The sequence below is a fragment of the Mercenaria mercenaria genome, chromosome 11 (genome assembly GCF_021730395.1).
Source record: "Mercenaria mercenaria strain notata chromosome 11, MADL_Memer_1, whole genome shotgun sequence".
Lineage (NCBI taxonomy): Eukaryota > Metazoa > Mollusca > Bivalvia > Venerida > Veneridae > Mercenaria > Mercenaria mercenaria.
In genome coordinates this window covers 76,274,667-76,291,544 of record NC_069371.1, presented here as the reverse complement: position 1 = coordinate 76,291,544, position 16,878 = coordinate 76,274,667, and the positions used below count along the sequence as shown (strand labels likewise).

Below are 16,878 nucleotides of genomic sequence, written 5' to 3'. Positions count from 1 at the left end.
TCCCCTACCATCTTTATAGGAGATATCCACCACCACTCTCTCTCATTTTGTCGCCGAATTTTGGTAGTGACCACCAAAATGCGCTGCTACCATTTTGAGGTGTAACACGACACACGTACAACTAAAATAATTTAGCTGATTTAGTTGATGTAGAACTATCGGCACGACATCTAATACCGGTATGTTAATAGGTATAAATTTGATTTGTTTTCACCAGATAAACAGACTTGGGATTACACTCATAAATTTAAAAGTACATTTTCAATTGATTACATGACAAATCAAGAATTAGGTCCATGTTTCGGAGAAAAAAAAAGTTTGAACATCAACAGATCAGAGAAAGAACGCATTGTTTTACATACGAATCAAATAGCATATAAAACATGTATATCATTTTACAAAACCATTGTCAACTTACTTTATACATGTATATATGTATTGAATACCGGAAAGGGACTGCATGAAGGGGCCACACCACTGGACAGATCAGCGCCTTTAAAAACTCACAGTTTTTAAAAAGCTGTTAAATGTCTTCGTTTTGATGCATTTGCAACAATGTAACACTGTTTGACTTAACATAACTAGGTAAAACATCGTTTATGACAAATTGTTTACATTTATTTCGTATACAAATGACATTCTTTTTAAAGGGAGTGGGGACAACTCCTTTAGAATATTTTAAGTATCCGACTCTATGGGATAGAACTATAATTTCTTTTGTGTTGTAATATACTGCTAAACCTTAACAATCTGAAAATATGACCTGAAGTAAACAATGCATTTCGTGATCGCTATTGGCCGTACTTGTGAACACTCGTGATGTGAACATACCTTCACAATAGTAAAATCAAAATAGCGGGCTTTGAAGATGTGATTTCATTTATAGGCAAAAAGATGTGTAATAGGTAGGAAACTATTGGTAACGTTAGTATCAAGAAATGTGACATACGTGACTGTTTTGTGTGACAATTCATATTTGTGATAAATAGGATCCTACTCGTCACACACGTGAAAATTTTACCTTGGAAACTATGGTCTGACGCAGTTTACGTTCTACTTTTGTAAACCGAAATGCCTTATGTGGATCAGAGAACAATCTGACGGAGCACAAAGATCTACAGTCGATGATATAGGAGATGTATTAGCTTTTCATTTGCAATATCTACGGATGCAGAGTCTGAGTTCGATACACTTTTTAGGCGTATGTTCTCAGTGGCTATTTGACAGAAAACATCGTGTCTGAAATCTTTCGTACTCTACGTCTGACTCATGTGGGGATGTTGGCAGTTCCTTGCTAAGAACATGCTTGTACTGGTACAGAATCCAGGAACGCTTGTTAGGTTAACTGCTGCCGTTACATAGCTAAACAGTGTTAAACCTTAAACAAAGTTTCTAGCATAAAAACTGCTGTTCTTGTCACTTTTCGGGGGCATTTTAATAGAAGAAAAAACGTGTGTTAACAGAGAGAGATTCTCCCGCTCAAGTGCTACTAAAACATTTTTATATATGCGCGTTCTGTGGCAAAGCGTAAAGTATAACGGACCCAAAACGGATAATTCAAATTTAAAAGACGTCAAGTGAAAAAGACCGACTCCGCGATCATGAAAATACGTTAAGGACAGGATTTCATATATTAGTTTACGTTCTGTTGAATAGCTGTAGCGCAGTACATTTCGTTTAAATTCTCGAATCCGTGATACGTTGTTACACTCGCCCTACCGTGTTCGGGCACCAACAAATCACTCGGGATTCTGTTTATGTTATAACACTAAAAAACATACGTTACACAGGCCATGATCCAAGACACATACCCGTCAGAGACATGGACACAGATGTAAATAAACGGCTCAGCCTCTGCTGCAATAAAAGACGGAGGAGCTGGCATCTTCATACTGCACACCTCGGGAAGATCAGAGTCAAATAGTATTCCAACCGGGAGGCACTGCACCAACTACAGAGCAGAGGTTGAGTCCATCAAAGAGGCTATTAAACTCATTGAAGAGTCCCCCAGAGAGCTGCTCCAACGTGGTTATCTTCACAGATGCTCTGTCAGTTCTCCAAGCACTGGATATATCTCAATGGCACTTTTTAGCCTATGCAAAACAAGAGTTGTGTCCCTACGCACATTGCGGTGTACCTGGAAATGAGAATGCAAACAGATTACACAAACTTGGAGCTATAGATAACCAGCCACAAAATGGCATTACTCACGAGGAGAAGGTGACAATGATCAAACCACTAAAAAAGCCAAAGCCAATCAAGGGTGACTATCACCTACTAGACAGATGGGAACAAGTCAACATCATAAGGCTTCGCACAGACATGACAACTTAAATGCCCACATGTGCACAAAGCTTAAATTGTCTCCTTCTCCGCTGTGCCCCTGTGGCCTGGAACAACAAACTGCTGAGCACATTCTGCAGAGATGTCCACGTCTGCAGAACCTAAGGAAACGTGTGTGGCCAAACAGCACCCCAATGAGGATCAAAGTGCACGGCAAGATGGAGGACCTGAAGAAGACGGCATCCTTCATTGCTGCATCAGGGGTGACAGTGTAGGCGGTGAACGTCAAGAAGAAGCAGAGCCTATTCGCCTTTAGATTTGTAATTTTTATTACCTCTTAACTGAGTTATAGCATGTGCTGCTGTAAAATTAAGAACATATTTAGGAAACAAAATCCTGTCGAGGTGAATATAAGAAACTAAGATAGATCTATGTTCTCTTGCTCAAATTCTGTCAAGATGTCTTTGAATACAGAGCTGTGGAATGTGTTGTAGCATTTAAACTATTTATTTCACTAGTGACATAATGACTGCTTGATCTCTAACTGGTTGAAGCAAAAGAGTTAAAGAAAAAAATGATAAACATACAAGAAATTGCCTCGTTCTTAAAAAGACACATGTTCTTAACAGCTATGCATACACTTGATGTCTACATATTACTTAGAAGTAAGGTCGTTTTGTGCGCGCGTGTGGTGTAAACAGCGTTAAACATAACAACTATCCATTGACGTTTAAACTTGAGTACGTTAGACTTAACAAGCATATTATAACGTTAAAAATTTACATTTTAGGATAAAATAAAAGCATAAAATTAAATTAAATTTTATAATTTATGTGTAGAGCTTGTTTACCTATTTTGCATGTTTTGTATTCAATTTCTTTCATTTTGTTTTACCGTACAAATGAATGTAACGGCCTTTTTACCTTCGACGTATAGAAAGTAAAACATTTATTGCAATATTAATCTCCTGGTTTTTGAACGAGAAACTTAAGCATTTACGGCTACATTAATTTCCTGAAAACTCATTTGTTCATTTAGCTGTAATTTCATGCATATGCAAAAGAACGAAAATGCAAGTGTATTCATCAATTCTGCGTAAAAATTAACATAACAATTACTGGACGACAATGGAGCAATTAATTTACATTTCATGTTTTGAAATATTTCCCCTCGAGGGGAGTTAATTGTTGCCTGTCATTTATCACAATTACAAGCAAACGTAACGTGATTAATTGACGTAAAATTGTACGTGAAAAAAACAAACGAAAAAGTTGTTTTGAGAGTTTGTTAAATGTCGGATGAGATAATTTCACAGACTAAAAGGGTATGTTTCTATATCATTTATCTTCATTAATATCTTACAATTAGTAATTAGTTTTATATTAGGTTTAAAACAATTCATCATGTCATATGTCAACTTGACGGAACGTTTATGCTATTTACGTAGGCCGGCGTTGAAACGCTTTAAGAATAGGTAAAAACAAAAATTGAAGAAGAAACATATTATGCAACATGTATTGGAATAACAATCCGCACTAACAGAAATGTTTCTGAATTATGATCGACATGTTGATATAATTATGTTTATTATAGTTTCACTCTGCATGAATGCAAACATATAGACATGTACACAAAATAAGCATGCAAACCATTCTTAAAAGAAGTATGAGATTTGATATACATAAATCTATTACAGAGTTAGAATTTCAAATTGATTTTTTTATAAAACTCACTGTAAAATCTCCGTTCAAAAATACTGAAATGCTTAAAATTTAGATCGAACGCAAAGGACACTGACACAATGATATGTTGTTCACGTGTTTTACGAGACATATGCGGTTTACAAAAGCTATAAAACTCTCACAAACGGTAATTTCAGTTGTCATCAAAACCACACATCCACGTACATTACCCCTTGTTGATCAAACTTAACAGAATTATCTATTCATTTGCTGCAATATAATGTTCAGATTTGGCCAAAAAAAAAAAAAAAAAAAAAAAAAAAAACAACTAGTGTAAGACATGGCTTTTGACAATTGTTTATACATTGAACATAAATATAATTCCTGGAACAAAACTTTAACAATAATTATTGATGCGTTAATGAAATAGATATTGCGACAATCGAAACATTTATCAAGAAGGCTTATACAGACGTTTTTTGGGGTATTAATTTTGACTGGAAAACACGTTTATCTTTCAAGTCGTATCAGGAAAGTATAAAACGTTTTGTAAATTTTTTAAAGAAAAGCTGTGTTTAAATATATGTAAACACTTATACGCACGGTTGTTTTAAAAGAATGATCACCAGTGTAACTGCGTCTACTGGCTGGCGTAAATGATTAAAGAGATAGATATTAATGTGGCATTTATGTAAATACGAAAGTTTTTCTACCTTCGTATTTATGTTTCCGAGGGTACATGGTACATAAGTGTGTGAAGTTGGCGAGAAGTTTGACATTCGACATTGAACATTCGATCTCAGAACGACATTGGTCATTTGAAGCGTGAAGTTGGCAATAAGTTAAACTTTCGACATTGAACATTCGATCTCAGAACGACGTTGGACATTCAATTTTAGAACGACATTGGACATTCGAATCCAGAACGACATTGGACATTCGATACTAGAACGACATTGGACATTCGATTTCAGAACGACATTGGACATTTGATACCAGATCGACATTGGACATTCGATACCAGAACGACATTGGACATTCGATTTCAGAACGACATTGGACATTTGATACCAGATCGACATTGGACATTCGATTTCAGAACGACATTGGACATTCGATACCAGAACGACATTGGACATTCGATTTCAGAACGACATTGGACATTGAAATCCAGAACGACATTGGACATTCGATTTCAGAACGACATTGGACGTTCGATACCAGAACGACATTGGACATTCGATTTCAGAACGACATTGGACATTCGATTACCAGACGACGATTCATTGGACATTCGATTTCAGAACGACATTGGACATTCGATTTCAGAACGACATTGAACATTCGATTTCAGAACGACATTGGACATTCGATACCAGAACGACATTGTACATTCGGTTTCAGAACGACATTTGACATTCGATTTCTGAACGACATTCGACATTCGCATCTAGAACGACATTCGACATTCGATTTCAGAACGACATTGGACATTCGGTTTCAGAACGACATTCGACATTTGATACCAGATTGACATTGGACATTCGATTTCAGAACGACATTCGACATTCGCATCCAGAACGACATTGAACATTCGATTTCAGAACGACATTGGACATTCGATACCAGAACGACATTCGACATTCGATTTCAGAACGACATTGGACATTCAATTTCAGAACGACATTCGACATTCGACATCAGAACGACATTGGACATTCGCATCTAGAACGACATTGAACATTCCATTTCAGAACGACATTCGACATTCGATACCAGATCGACTTTTTCGACATTCGATTTCAGAACGACATTGGACATTCGATACCAGAACGACATTGGACATTCGATTTCAGAACGACATTGGACATTCGAACCCAGAACGACATTGGACATTTGAATCCAAAAACGACAGTGGAGATTAAATGCCGTAACTATATTAGATTTTCGAACTGAAAACGACATTTAGATTTTTATTTATAAGTTATCAGATTTGGCTGATAGAATGTAATAAATTAGAATATGTACGTTTTTTCATTCAATAACAACCCCAGTGCGGAGGCTTCTGTAGTAGCTGTATTTTTAGTTCTTTCTTTGTTCTTTATTTTTTTTGTCTTAATAGTATAGTTTATTTCAAATATGTCAATAATGTGACAATATGCATGCCAATATCTCCCAGGTAGGATACTAAACAGTATACGTTTCTAAGTCTTCTCCCTCGGGCACACTGCTCAGCGTATTGGTAAGTGCGATTGCCCCTAATACATGGCATGCAAACAACCCGTGGGTTCGAACCCCAACATAATTTCTTTTTATTGTACTATGAATCAGAATTTAAAAAGTACGTAACATATTTTATTGCCTGGACTTCAATATTTACTGCTTTGAATTATTTTGCTTCATTTTTCCCATTCGTGCCCACCCGCTTTGTGCAGTAGGGAGAGCGTTTGTCTATGGATCGCGGGGTCGGTGGATGTTCTCCGTGACGATTTGATGAAAGACATTTTGTCTGAAATCATTCGTCCTCCACCTCTGATAAATCATGTGGGGAAGTTGGCAGTTACTTGCAAAGAACAGGTTTTTACTGGTATAGAATCCTGGAATACTGGCTAGGTTAACTGCCCGCCGTTACATGACTAAAATACTGTTGAAAAACGGCGTTAAATCCAAAACAAACAAATCAGTTTTCCCATTCGTTTTCTGTTACTTTTTTCTCTCTAAAAATTCATTTCATACCAGAAAAAGTATTATTTCAAATCACAAATAAACAAGGTTAAGATAGAAATTGTTCATATCACGGCCCCGGTGCAGTCAATCCGGTGGCCATTTGTCCAGCTTCAGGGCACCTGTGTTTATAAACAAATCTTTGCTCAGCTTAGATGAGATAAGTTCCCATAAACCATAAATAACTCATTACCAGAGTGTCATTCCTGTGTTCATTTTCCATCATGTTTATACATTAAAAACAAACAACGCAATAAGAATGAAAATAAAAAAAAGATATGTGTCGATAGCTCGTTTTGAACTCGCAAGTAATAAATACAAAAAAAATTACAGATACGCAAAAAAACAGATATATAACATGATTAACAATTTAAAGGCCGCCTTTCAAGGACGAAGACCTACTTACTTAAGATGCTACTTTTAGCCAATTTTCGTTTTTGATTCGAATGTCCAATGTCGTTTTGGATTCGAATGTACAATGTCGTTCTGAAATCGAATGTCCAATGTCGTTCTGAAATCGAATGTCGAATGTCGTTCTGGTATCGAATGTCGAATGTCGTTCTGAAATCGAATGTCCAATGTCGTTCTAGTATCAAATGTCGAATGTCGTTCTGAAATCGAATGTCCAATGTCGTTCTGAAATCGAATGTCCAATGTCGTTTTGGTATCGAATGTCGAATGTCATTCTGAAATCGAATGTCCAATGTCGATCTGGTATAAAATGTCCAATGTCTTTCTGAAATCGAATGTCAAATGTCGTTCTGAAATCGAATGTCCAATGTCGTTCTGAAACCGAATGTCCAATGTCGTTCTGAAATCGAATGTCGAATGTAGATCTGGTATCAAATGTCCAATGTCGTTCTGGTATCGAATGTCGAATGTCGTTCTGGTATCGAATGTCCAATGTCGTTCTGAAATCGAATGTTCAATGTCGTTCTGAAATCGAATGTCGAATGTCGTTCTGGTATCAAATGTCCAATGTCGTTCTGAAATCGAATGTGCAATGTCGTTCTGAAATCGAATGTCCAATGTCGTTCTGATATCAAATGTCCAATGTCGTTCTGAAATCGAATGTCCAATGTCGTTCTGAAATCGAATGTCCATTGTCGTTTTGGTATCGAATGTCGAATGTCGTTCTGAAATCGAATGTCCAATGTCGATCTGGTATGAAATGTCCAATGTCGTTCTGAAATCGAATGTCCAATGTCGTTCTGAAATCGAATGTCCAATGTCGTTCTGAAATCGAATGTCCAATGTAGATCTGGTATCAAATGTCCAATGTCGTTCTGGTATCGAATGTCGAATGTCGTTCTGAAATCGAATGTCCAATGTCGATCTGGTATCAAATGTCCAATGTCGTTCTGGTATCGAATGTCGAATGTCGTTCTGAAATCGAATGTCCAATATCGATCTGGTATCGAATGTCCAATGTCGTTCTGAAATCGAATGTCCAATGTCGTTCTGAAATCGAATGTCCAATGTCGTTCTGATATCGAATGTCGAATGTCGTTCTGGTATCGAATGTCGAATGTCGTTCTGAAATCGAATGTTCAATGTCGATCTGGTAACAAATATCCAATGTCGTTCTGAAATCGAATGTCCAATGTCGTTCTGAAATCGAATGTCCAATGTCGTTCTGGATTCGAATGTCCAATGTCGTTCTGGATTCGAATGTCTAATGTCGTTCTAAAATTGAATGTCCAATGTCGTTCTGGTTTCGAATGTCTAATGTCGTTCTAAAATTGAATGTCCAATGTCGTTCTGGTATCGAATGTCCAATGTCGTTCTGAGATCGAATGTTCAATGTCGAAAGTTTAACTTATTGCCAACTTCACGCTTCAAATGTCCAATGTCGTTCTGAGATCGAATGTTCAATGTCGAATGTCGAACTTCTCGCCAACTTCACACACTTGGGTACATTGCGTCATTATTTTTAATTTTGATGATTTTGATATCAGTGTGTAACAGAATTTTAACAGTAATGTTTTGAAAATTATAATCTTAGACGCTTGGCTAAACTGACGAAATGTTTTAAAAAGTACGGCAAAAGTAGAAGATTGCGCATATAGCTTTGGGTTTAACGTAACACCGACACAATTTTAGCTCATATGGCGACTTTCCAGCTGTCCTTGTCGGAAGAAGACCCCAGGTGCCCCTACGTGCATTATTTCATCACAGGCAGGTACCTGGGTAGAACCACTGACCTTCTGTAAACCAGCTGGATGGCTTTCTCACATGAAAAATGTTATGCACCGAGTAAGACTCGAACTCATATTAGAGAAGGGCAAGAGCTATGAAGTCAGCGACCTTAACAATTCGGCCACGGAGGCCCCAGTTTAATATACAACATATCTTTAAGAAAAACAATAAAGTACTATATCCGACATGGCAAATACGTAAATCACAAAGAACATGCGTTTTGTTTGAGCGCAATAATTTAGCAAAATACCTACTTCGTCGTACATGATAATAAGGTAGCAGGGTACACTTAGGCTCGAAAATTTTGGGCACGGACAGTCTTACATGTAGGGAGTTGCAATATTGCACTTCCCTTATGAGCAGAATCAGGGTTGCCATTTATAAATTGCGTGCATGTTTTGTGTTTTTAATTAATGGCAAGATCAGGATTCTCATACAAGAATAAAGAAAGTTATCAAAACGAAAGTTTTACACCATCCATTAAAAATAGCATGCCAAAATCATAAATTTTGCACTTTTTGAACAGCCTGCAATGATCTCACTGCAAGAACAATGCCCAATTTTATTGCATTTCGCAATTTGGCGGCAGTTAGTTTTACAACTGACATCAGAATTTTACATGTATCGGCTGTGTAATTTTTTTAAAGAGTTAACAATCATTATCTCTCACCTTAATTTACAGACATCCAAGATCACGAAGTTCTAATTTTTACAAATATTGACGGGGGCCAAAATTCGAAGTGTACCCTACTACCTATAGTTCTTAGGCGGATATCTTACTGAGTCTCAATTTTCTGTAAGTTACTCTTTCTATTTCGACGCTTTCTTCCGAAAAACAGATATCTACTAGGCCTGTAATAAAGGAACCAACGCGGGACCATCTAGTATTTTTGTGCGGTTACAGATGTCTAAATTCAGGCTAGTTTTATTAACATGTGATTTTGCGTATATTTTAGACATTTTGGTAAAAAGAGTGAAAGAAAATGCTGTGTTTAGTGAAGATAAGCTAAGTTTCAGTTCAAACAGTAAGAACAGGTCACAACAGTGTTATTGGTTTGGTTTTTGGTGTTTGTTTTTTTTTTTGTTTTTTTTTGCAGTAAGCAAATAATAAAGTAAAAAAATAGTTAAAAATACTCCCTGAATATTTACATTCGCCCTATTCGTTTCCATTGGAAATTATGACGTTCATTTCGTATGAACAGCAAAAGGAAAGGCGCGAAAGTTACGTCATCGCAGCTTAGTGATAACCGGCCGCTGTTTTGAAGACGTCCGCGTATAGTCAGGGAGAACGTTCCTTAGATGACGTCGCAGTAGTTCAGTCTGGTGCACAGAATGGCCGGGAAGCTGAATTTAATGTTAAATGCAAAATATGTGCAATTAAGAATATTATCTTGTTTACAAATGGAAAGGAAATATAATGTAAATATAAGAAATGAAACTATTTTTTTCGATGTTCATGCGAAATGAACGACAGAATAGGATCGGCAAATAAAACATGAATCGCTAGCGCGATTCATGGATTTGCCGATCCTATTTTGTCGTTCATTGCGCGATTCATGGATTTGCCGATCCTATTCTGTCGTTCATTTCGCATGAACACCGAAAAAATCATTTCATTTCTGATATAAAACCTACCTTTCTTTCCATTCTTTTTACGGAAAATTCTTCAAAATGAGATAAGGATTTGAGCTCTGAAGTGTGTTAAGCTGTGTGTATTAGTTTTGTCATATCTGTGAACAGTTTCTATTTTATACACACTATATCAGGAATATATTTAGGTTTGTAGAACCTACCAGTTTCTTTGCGTTACTCTAATTTCACTGATTTTTTACATAGATTTTAATGATTCTTAGATAGGTTTTTAAAGGCGGCTCAATCTGGTCAGGATCCATGCTGTTCGCTTTCAAAGCCTGTTGCAATTGGAGAAACCGTAAGCGAACAGCATGGATCCTGACCAGACTGCTGGTCGCAAATGCACTATGTTGTTTTTTTCATGTGCGGCTCATTTATGTACAAAGGTTTTCATACTTAGTTTCGAACACTAGAGAATTGCCATGGTTCTCTTGTTCATCTCAGGATTCTAGCGGACCTATGTTGATTAGAAATTTATGTACCGTGTATCACAATGGAAAATTAAATTTTGGATTCTTAAAAACATCCCTGATCTTATGAGGAGAAGACGAGCTTAAATAGATGTTTGTGTAAAATTTCTATGCACAAATATTTAACATTTGAAATACCCTGCTTAAGGATCAAATGTTTTATAAGCCTTTTACAAAGTCAAATTTTGACAATACTCTTCTAATTTGGTTTTTTGTAACCTAACTGATGTTGAAAAATTAAAAATGCTACAACATTGAACATTCAGGTTAACATTATGACTTAACATCTCCATACCATCAGCTATTTTATAAAGAAAGGACAAAAATCTACTGGAATAGCCATATTCGAAGAACACACGCACGCATGCACGCTGCTAAAGGTTTCATTTTAGGGGAGGGACTGCGTTTTTAGAAAATGTCTATTCTTATAGTCTATTTAGTCTTCATATCATCCGAATGATTGACCTCTTCATAAAAATGCCATTTTTTAGTTGTTTTTTTTTTTCAGGGACTGATCTTAAATTAAACAAAATGAATCTGCCTTACGTCATTGGAATTTCGGCAGCTTTGGTAAGCATAGCGACTTGTCAAAGTCTAACTAGTACTGGCAATGGAACCAATCCACCGAGTGAAAAGATTATTACACTGCCGATAAATGAACTGCTTGGTATGCCAAGTTCAGCAGTATACGTAGATGGGCACATTTCAGCGGCTGGTGGGCGCGTTCAACTGCCTGATGGGAGAACTTCGCTTGACGTGGGACATTCAGCAGTAGATGGGCACAATTTAGCGGCTGGTGGGCGCGTTCATCTGCCTGATGGGAGAACTTCGCTTGATGTGGGCCATTCAGTAGTAGATGGGCACAATTTAGCGGCTGGTGGGCGCGTTCAACTGCCTGATGGGAGAATTCAGCTTGATGTGGGACATTCAGCAGTAGATGGGCATATTTCAGAGGCTGGTGGGATCGTTCAACTGCCTGATGGGAGAATTTCACATGTTGATCATAAAATTTCAACAGCTGAGAGAATTACACCGATCGATAGGAGAATGACTGCAGTTGAGCGGAGAGTTTCACACGTTGATCCAAGCGTTTCAATTCCGGACGGTAGAATTTTTAATATTGATGGGTCAATCTCACCAACTAATAGGATAAATACATTGACTGACGGGAGAAATTTACCGTCTGATGGGAGAATGTCACCGGTTGATGGTAGAATTCCATTGCCAGATGGGAAAATTTCATTGCCTGATCGGGGAATTTCGCCAGTTGATCGGAGAGTTTCAGCAGTTGAAAGGAGAGTTTCACAAGTTGATCGGCGGATTTCAGATGTTGACCGCAGAGTTGTAGCGCCAAATGGCGGAAATCTAGCAATTGATGGCGTACTTTCGCCAAGTAGTGGACGAATTTCGCCAATTAATAGGATATATGGTAAAATTTAGATGATTTTATATTTAATTTTACAAACAAATAAAAGTCATTTATCAATCTTAAATACATTCATAGGGATGCTGAAAAAAAAAACCTTAAGAAAGATGTATAACAGGGGAAAGCAATGTTATAAATTTAAGTTATATGTGTTTTCCAAATGTAGAGATTGATATGTCCGTTTAACATGAGACACTTGTTTATTTCAGAACCGTTTCTTACGTCTCTACCCATAATTCCCTTCTTCCTGCACTGCTGCTTCATGATGCAAAAAATGTCCACGACATTTAAGCTATCAATTTATTAATTAAAAGACAAATATTCAGTCATTTGAAATAAATGTAATAGAATGTTTGCACAACATGTAAATATTTCAGTACACAATATAATAATTAAAAACAACAACAACTTATGAATAGATTTTCATGACTACAAAAGACAGCACCGGCGTTCCATACATTTTGAATTCCCGGATTATCGCGGAAATATATTATTATTCAAAAAAATTGTGGACCAGCAAATTGCAAAATAGTATTGTCAATAACAGTACACGATACCATATTAACGATAACAATTATTCTATATTTCAGACGACCCGATGTTCATACATAACGGTAAGTGTATCTAAGTATTTAAAGCTAACTTAATGACATTTTCTCTGTTAGAGGAACCTTCACACAATGAAGAGTGTAAGTTATATTAAATCATCATTTTAAAAAATGATACATCCTCGGAACTCGGAAATGTGATTTTAATAGGTGACTATATATACTAATAATGAACAAAGTATCATTTCTGTTTGCAGAATGTGTAAAACAAGCGTGTCCCTATCCCAGCCTTTGTTATATTCCCCATCCGAGAAGCTGTTTCCATTTTATTATGTGTAGACCATTGGAAAATGGTCAGATCATATCAACGGTATGTATTCTTTTTCCATTTTAAATATCATAAATAAACAACTGGTATCTGGTCAAATCATATCACAGGAGTGACTTTCCATTTTATCATGTGAAAAAGAAATCGAAATCGAAAATGGACAAATCATATCAGATGTATGTTTTTATTTTGTTTTATTATGTGTATACCACGTGAAAATCACGGTTAGGCATAATTATGAGATTAAAATATAGCTTCTTAAACCTTGAAAATCACGTGACATTCATACACGTTGATTACAAATGTGTAAATCACTTTTAACTATATCTATTTTACTCCGTTGTAAGCACACAGTGAAGCTCGAGATAAATTTACCAGTTCAGTCTGGTCAAAATATTACATATCTATAATCATTCATACACCGCTATTTATATCATATTTATTTTCGTCTATCATGTTTTCAAAACGAACCAGTGCAGTTTTTAAACTACAGAACTCTGGGACTAAAACCCGTCGTGTCACAACACGTAACGCCGGGAAAAATGCATCTCGTATGACACGTGACGTATGTCAACAATTGTAACCGATCGGGTGTTATGAGCTCTAGGGACATATTCATAAACGCTTAAAGTATGAAACTTAGAATTATGATCAACTTTGAAATTTGGCTGAGATGTTTGTTGCTATAGAGTTTGATTTCGTGCAGTTTCATAAAAATCAGTGCTGATTTAATAATGTCGGTGCGAAATGAAAAAAATAGCATTCCTATATGATCATTATGCTATAATAACCATCTTTTTACGGAAAATTTCACAGGCTTTTATGCATACTGTACAGAAAATACTGTATTTTATTTTCAGGCAATGCCGTGTGCGTTTGGCACAAAATGGAAACCTGGGTTGGAGCCATCATGTGATAGGTTTGATCTAGTAGATTGCCCAATCGGTAAGATTCTCTAAAAAACGGTTAGCTACTAAAATAAACAGAAAATGGTAAACTTCATGTTTCATTGGTATTTTTGAATTCATATCTTATTTTAAAGAGCGAGTTTCTTCTATACTGAATATGCTTGACTGTTGTGGCCTAATTGATAGTCAACTGCCCCGCAGTTGGAAGGTCGAATTAATGTTCCTGCCGCATCAGAGGTGGGTCCCTTTTGTAAGCCGCAAGCTTGTTAAATAATGCGGAACAACTGTCTACCTAGACTGGCTCCCGTCCCTATGTTTGTTCTTATTTACATATATATGTTTATTTATTAAGAGGGAAGTAACTCCAGCAGGTTGTTTCTACATTGACTTTTTTATTGCCCCTGGCTCCGAACATAGGTAGCGTTCAGCCATCAGATAAAATGTGCTATTTTAGAGGCTATAGATTTTCTTATTTTGCTTGCAGTATTTATATAAAAAAACCATGCAGCCAGGGAGCCAGGCTACTGTCTACCTACCAGGTGCATGGCATTAAAACGTAAGAATCAAAGTAATGATGTTCAAATTCCGGCGTCTATCAATGAAATACTGCTTTTATAACGGTGACATAAATGCGTTAGTTTACTTGATAATGACTTCCTACGTATTTCATATTTAGCAGTATTTTATTAAAATTTTCAAAATGCACTTAAATGCGAAAGAGTGTGGATTATAAATAATCGGAAAAGCTTCTTTCAGTGTCAGTTAGCACTGACATCGAAGACTGGAAATCGAAATAAAGTTTCTAGCGATCTTTGAAATTCGAGCCAGCTCGAAGATCGAAATTCAAATCATTGAAAAAGTTGAACCTCGAGCTAGAGTTGAATTTCGAGCCTGTTCGAAGAATGAAATTCATATTTTTCAAAAGTTGAATTTCGAGCTGGGGTTGAATTTCGCGCCAGCTTAAAGATCAGATTTTGAAAAAAACTTTTCATGATACTACAACAGTGAAGATATAGAAATATCAATACCTTAAAGAATACATATATGCTCCTCACCGTATTTAAATAGAAAAAGAAATCTTAAAATCTCAATACTTATGTAACTCTTTTTTCAAATAGTAACATTCATGATGTCATGATTTATCGCGTCGCATTGTCTAATGCATTTTGTGTTGCGCGGGTATTTAAGCTTGCGACAAATGAAATGATAAAATAATATAAAAAGAAAATAATTCTATTTAACATGTAAATTCGAAATATCTTTCTCGTGAATACCACTTTAATTTTTCATGGCTGCACCACCCGTAAAAGTATTGCATATGACATTCGCTCAATAAAAATCTATGTATAGATCTAGCCCCAATCCCTGAGTGGTTGTTTGTGTGCACGAGAGATCCAAAAAAAGATTCAGATGAAATAATTAGAAGAACATCTAAGCTGCAAGAAAACTCGAAGATAATGGTGTCGCTGAGAAAATCCAAGATGGCCGCCAAGATGGCCGTCAAAAATTCAATAGTGTTCATGTCACATTCATCTTATCTGTCTTTTCCTTATCTATGTAGATAAATGTAAACATCCGTCTGTATCCGCATATACACACGACGACCGCAACTGCCGGACATACTGGACGTGTGTCAATGGACGATCGAGGCCGGCTTGTTGCGCAAAGTACCATTCCTTTGATCCAGTTACCAACCAATGTGTGAGTGATATACGGTGTGATTCTGTGTGCCCTCTTCTCAATGATGGTAGTATATACATTGATCTTTCACTTTTTATAAGCATGGAGATTTAAATTACATCTAGTTTAAACATATCTTATTGCAAACGTTTTTCATACAAACAACTTTCAGATTACATCGTTCAAAATTATAACAAAGAAATTGTGTTTTAAATGTATAAAATAATGGTTGAAAAGGTTTAATTTTAAGAAATATGTTTTTATTTAACATTATTCAAGATATATTAAAATCAATGTATTAGGTAAATATCGAATGAATAGAAATCGAAACTCTGTCCTGAGCATGTAGCAATGAACTGAGCATGCACGTGCGTCCTGTAGTTTAATGAAAAATACATGGTATACACGCTTATCACACATGTTTGTTTGCTCAAGTGATCTGAAAATTATATGAATCAGTTCTATTTTTACAGCAACATGCGGGGCTCCCGGAATACGGCTCGCACATTTTGCTGACGAAAACTGCCGAACTCACTGGGACTGCGAAAATGGTCACCCCCACCCAGTTTGTTGTCCCGCTGGTCAGGGATTCGACGTGTTCCGATCCGAATGCGTCCCTAACGCCAGCTGCACACATCCTTGTCCGAATGAATATTCCGGTGAGAATTTACATATTTGACAAAGTTACACAATTACTAATTTTGTATGTTGTCTCTACAGATGGTTTTGTTATAGTTAAGAAGTAATATATAGCAGAACCGTATTTTAATGTATCGAAAAAATACGAGGAGTTTATTGGTCCCCTACTGATTGAAAACCAGTTTCGGGGACTATATGATTGCGATTTTCCGTCCGTCATTCCGTGCCCGCGAAATGATGGTTAAGTGACTGCATAACGGTACTTTCTCTTTGATGTCATTCATTCCGTTCTGTTTATGTGACCTTTTTCTTTTTATGTGACTGTTATAGAACAATAGAGAGAACAATGGGGGTGTCAC

At 36.5% G+C, this 16,878-nt stretch overlaps 1 protein-coding gene across 1 annotated transcript in view; it reads left to right on the top strand.

Moving 5' to 3' along the window:
* Positions 1–4,389: 4,389 nt before the first annotated feature.
* The window catches only part of LOC123531719 (uncharacterized), a 132,632-nt gene continuing 120,143 nt past the window's right edge, over positions 4,390–16,878 (top strand). Inside the window, exons 1-7 of the mRNA XM_045312932.2 lie at positions 4,390–4,500; positions 11,499–12,419; positions 13,007–13,030; positions 13,222–13,334; positions 14,153–14,237; positions 15,762–15,947; positions 16,354–16,539. Coding sequence (XP_045168867.2) covers positions 11,522–12,419; positions 13,007–13,030; positions 13,222–13,334; positions 14,153–14,237; positions 15,762–15,947; positions 16,354–16,539 — 1,492 coding nt within the window. The 5' untranslated portion in view covers positions 4,390–4,500; positions 11,499–11,521. The remainder of the gene's footprint in view (positions 4,501–11,498; positions 12,420–13,006; positions 13,031–13,221; positions 13,335–14,152; positions 14,238–15,761; positions 15,948–16,353; positions 16,540–16,878) is intronic.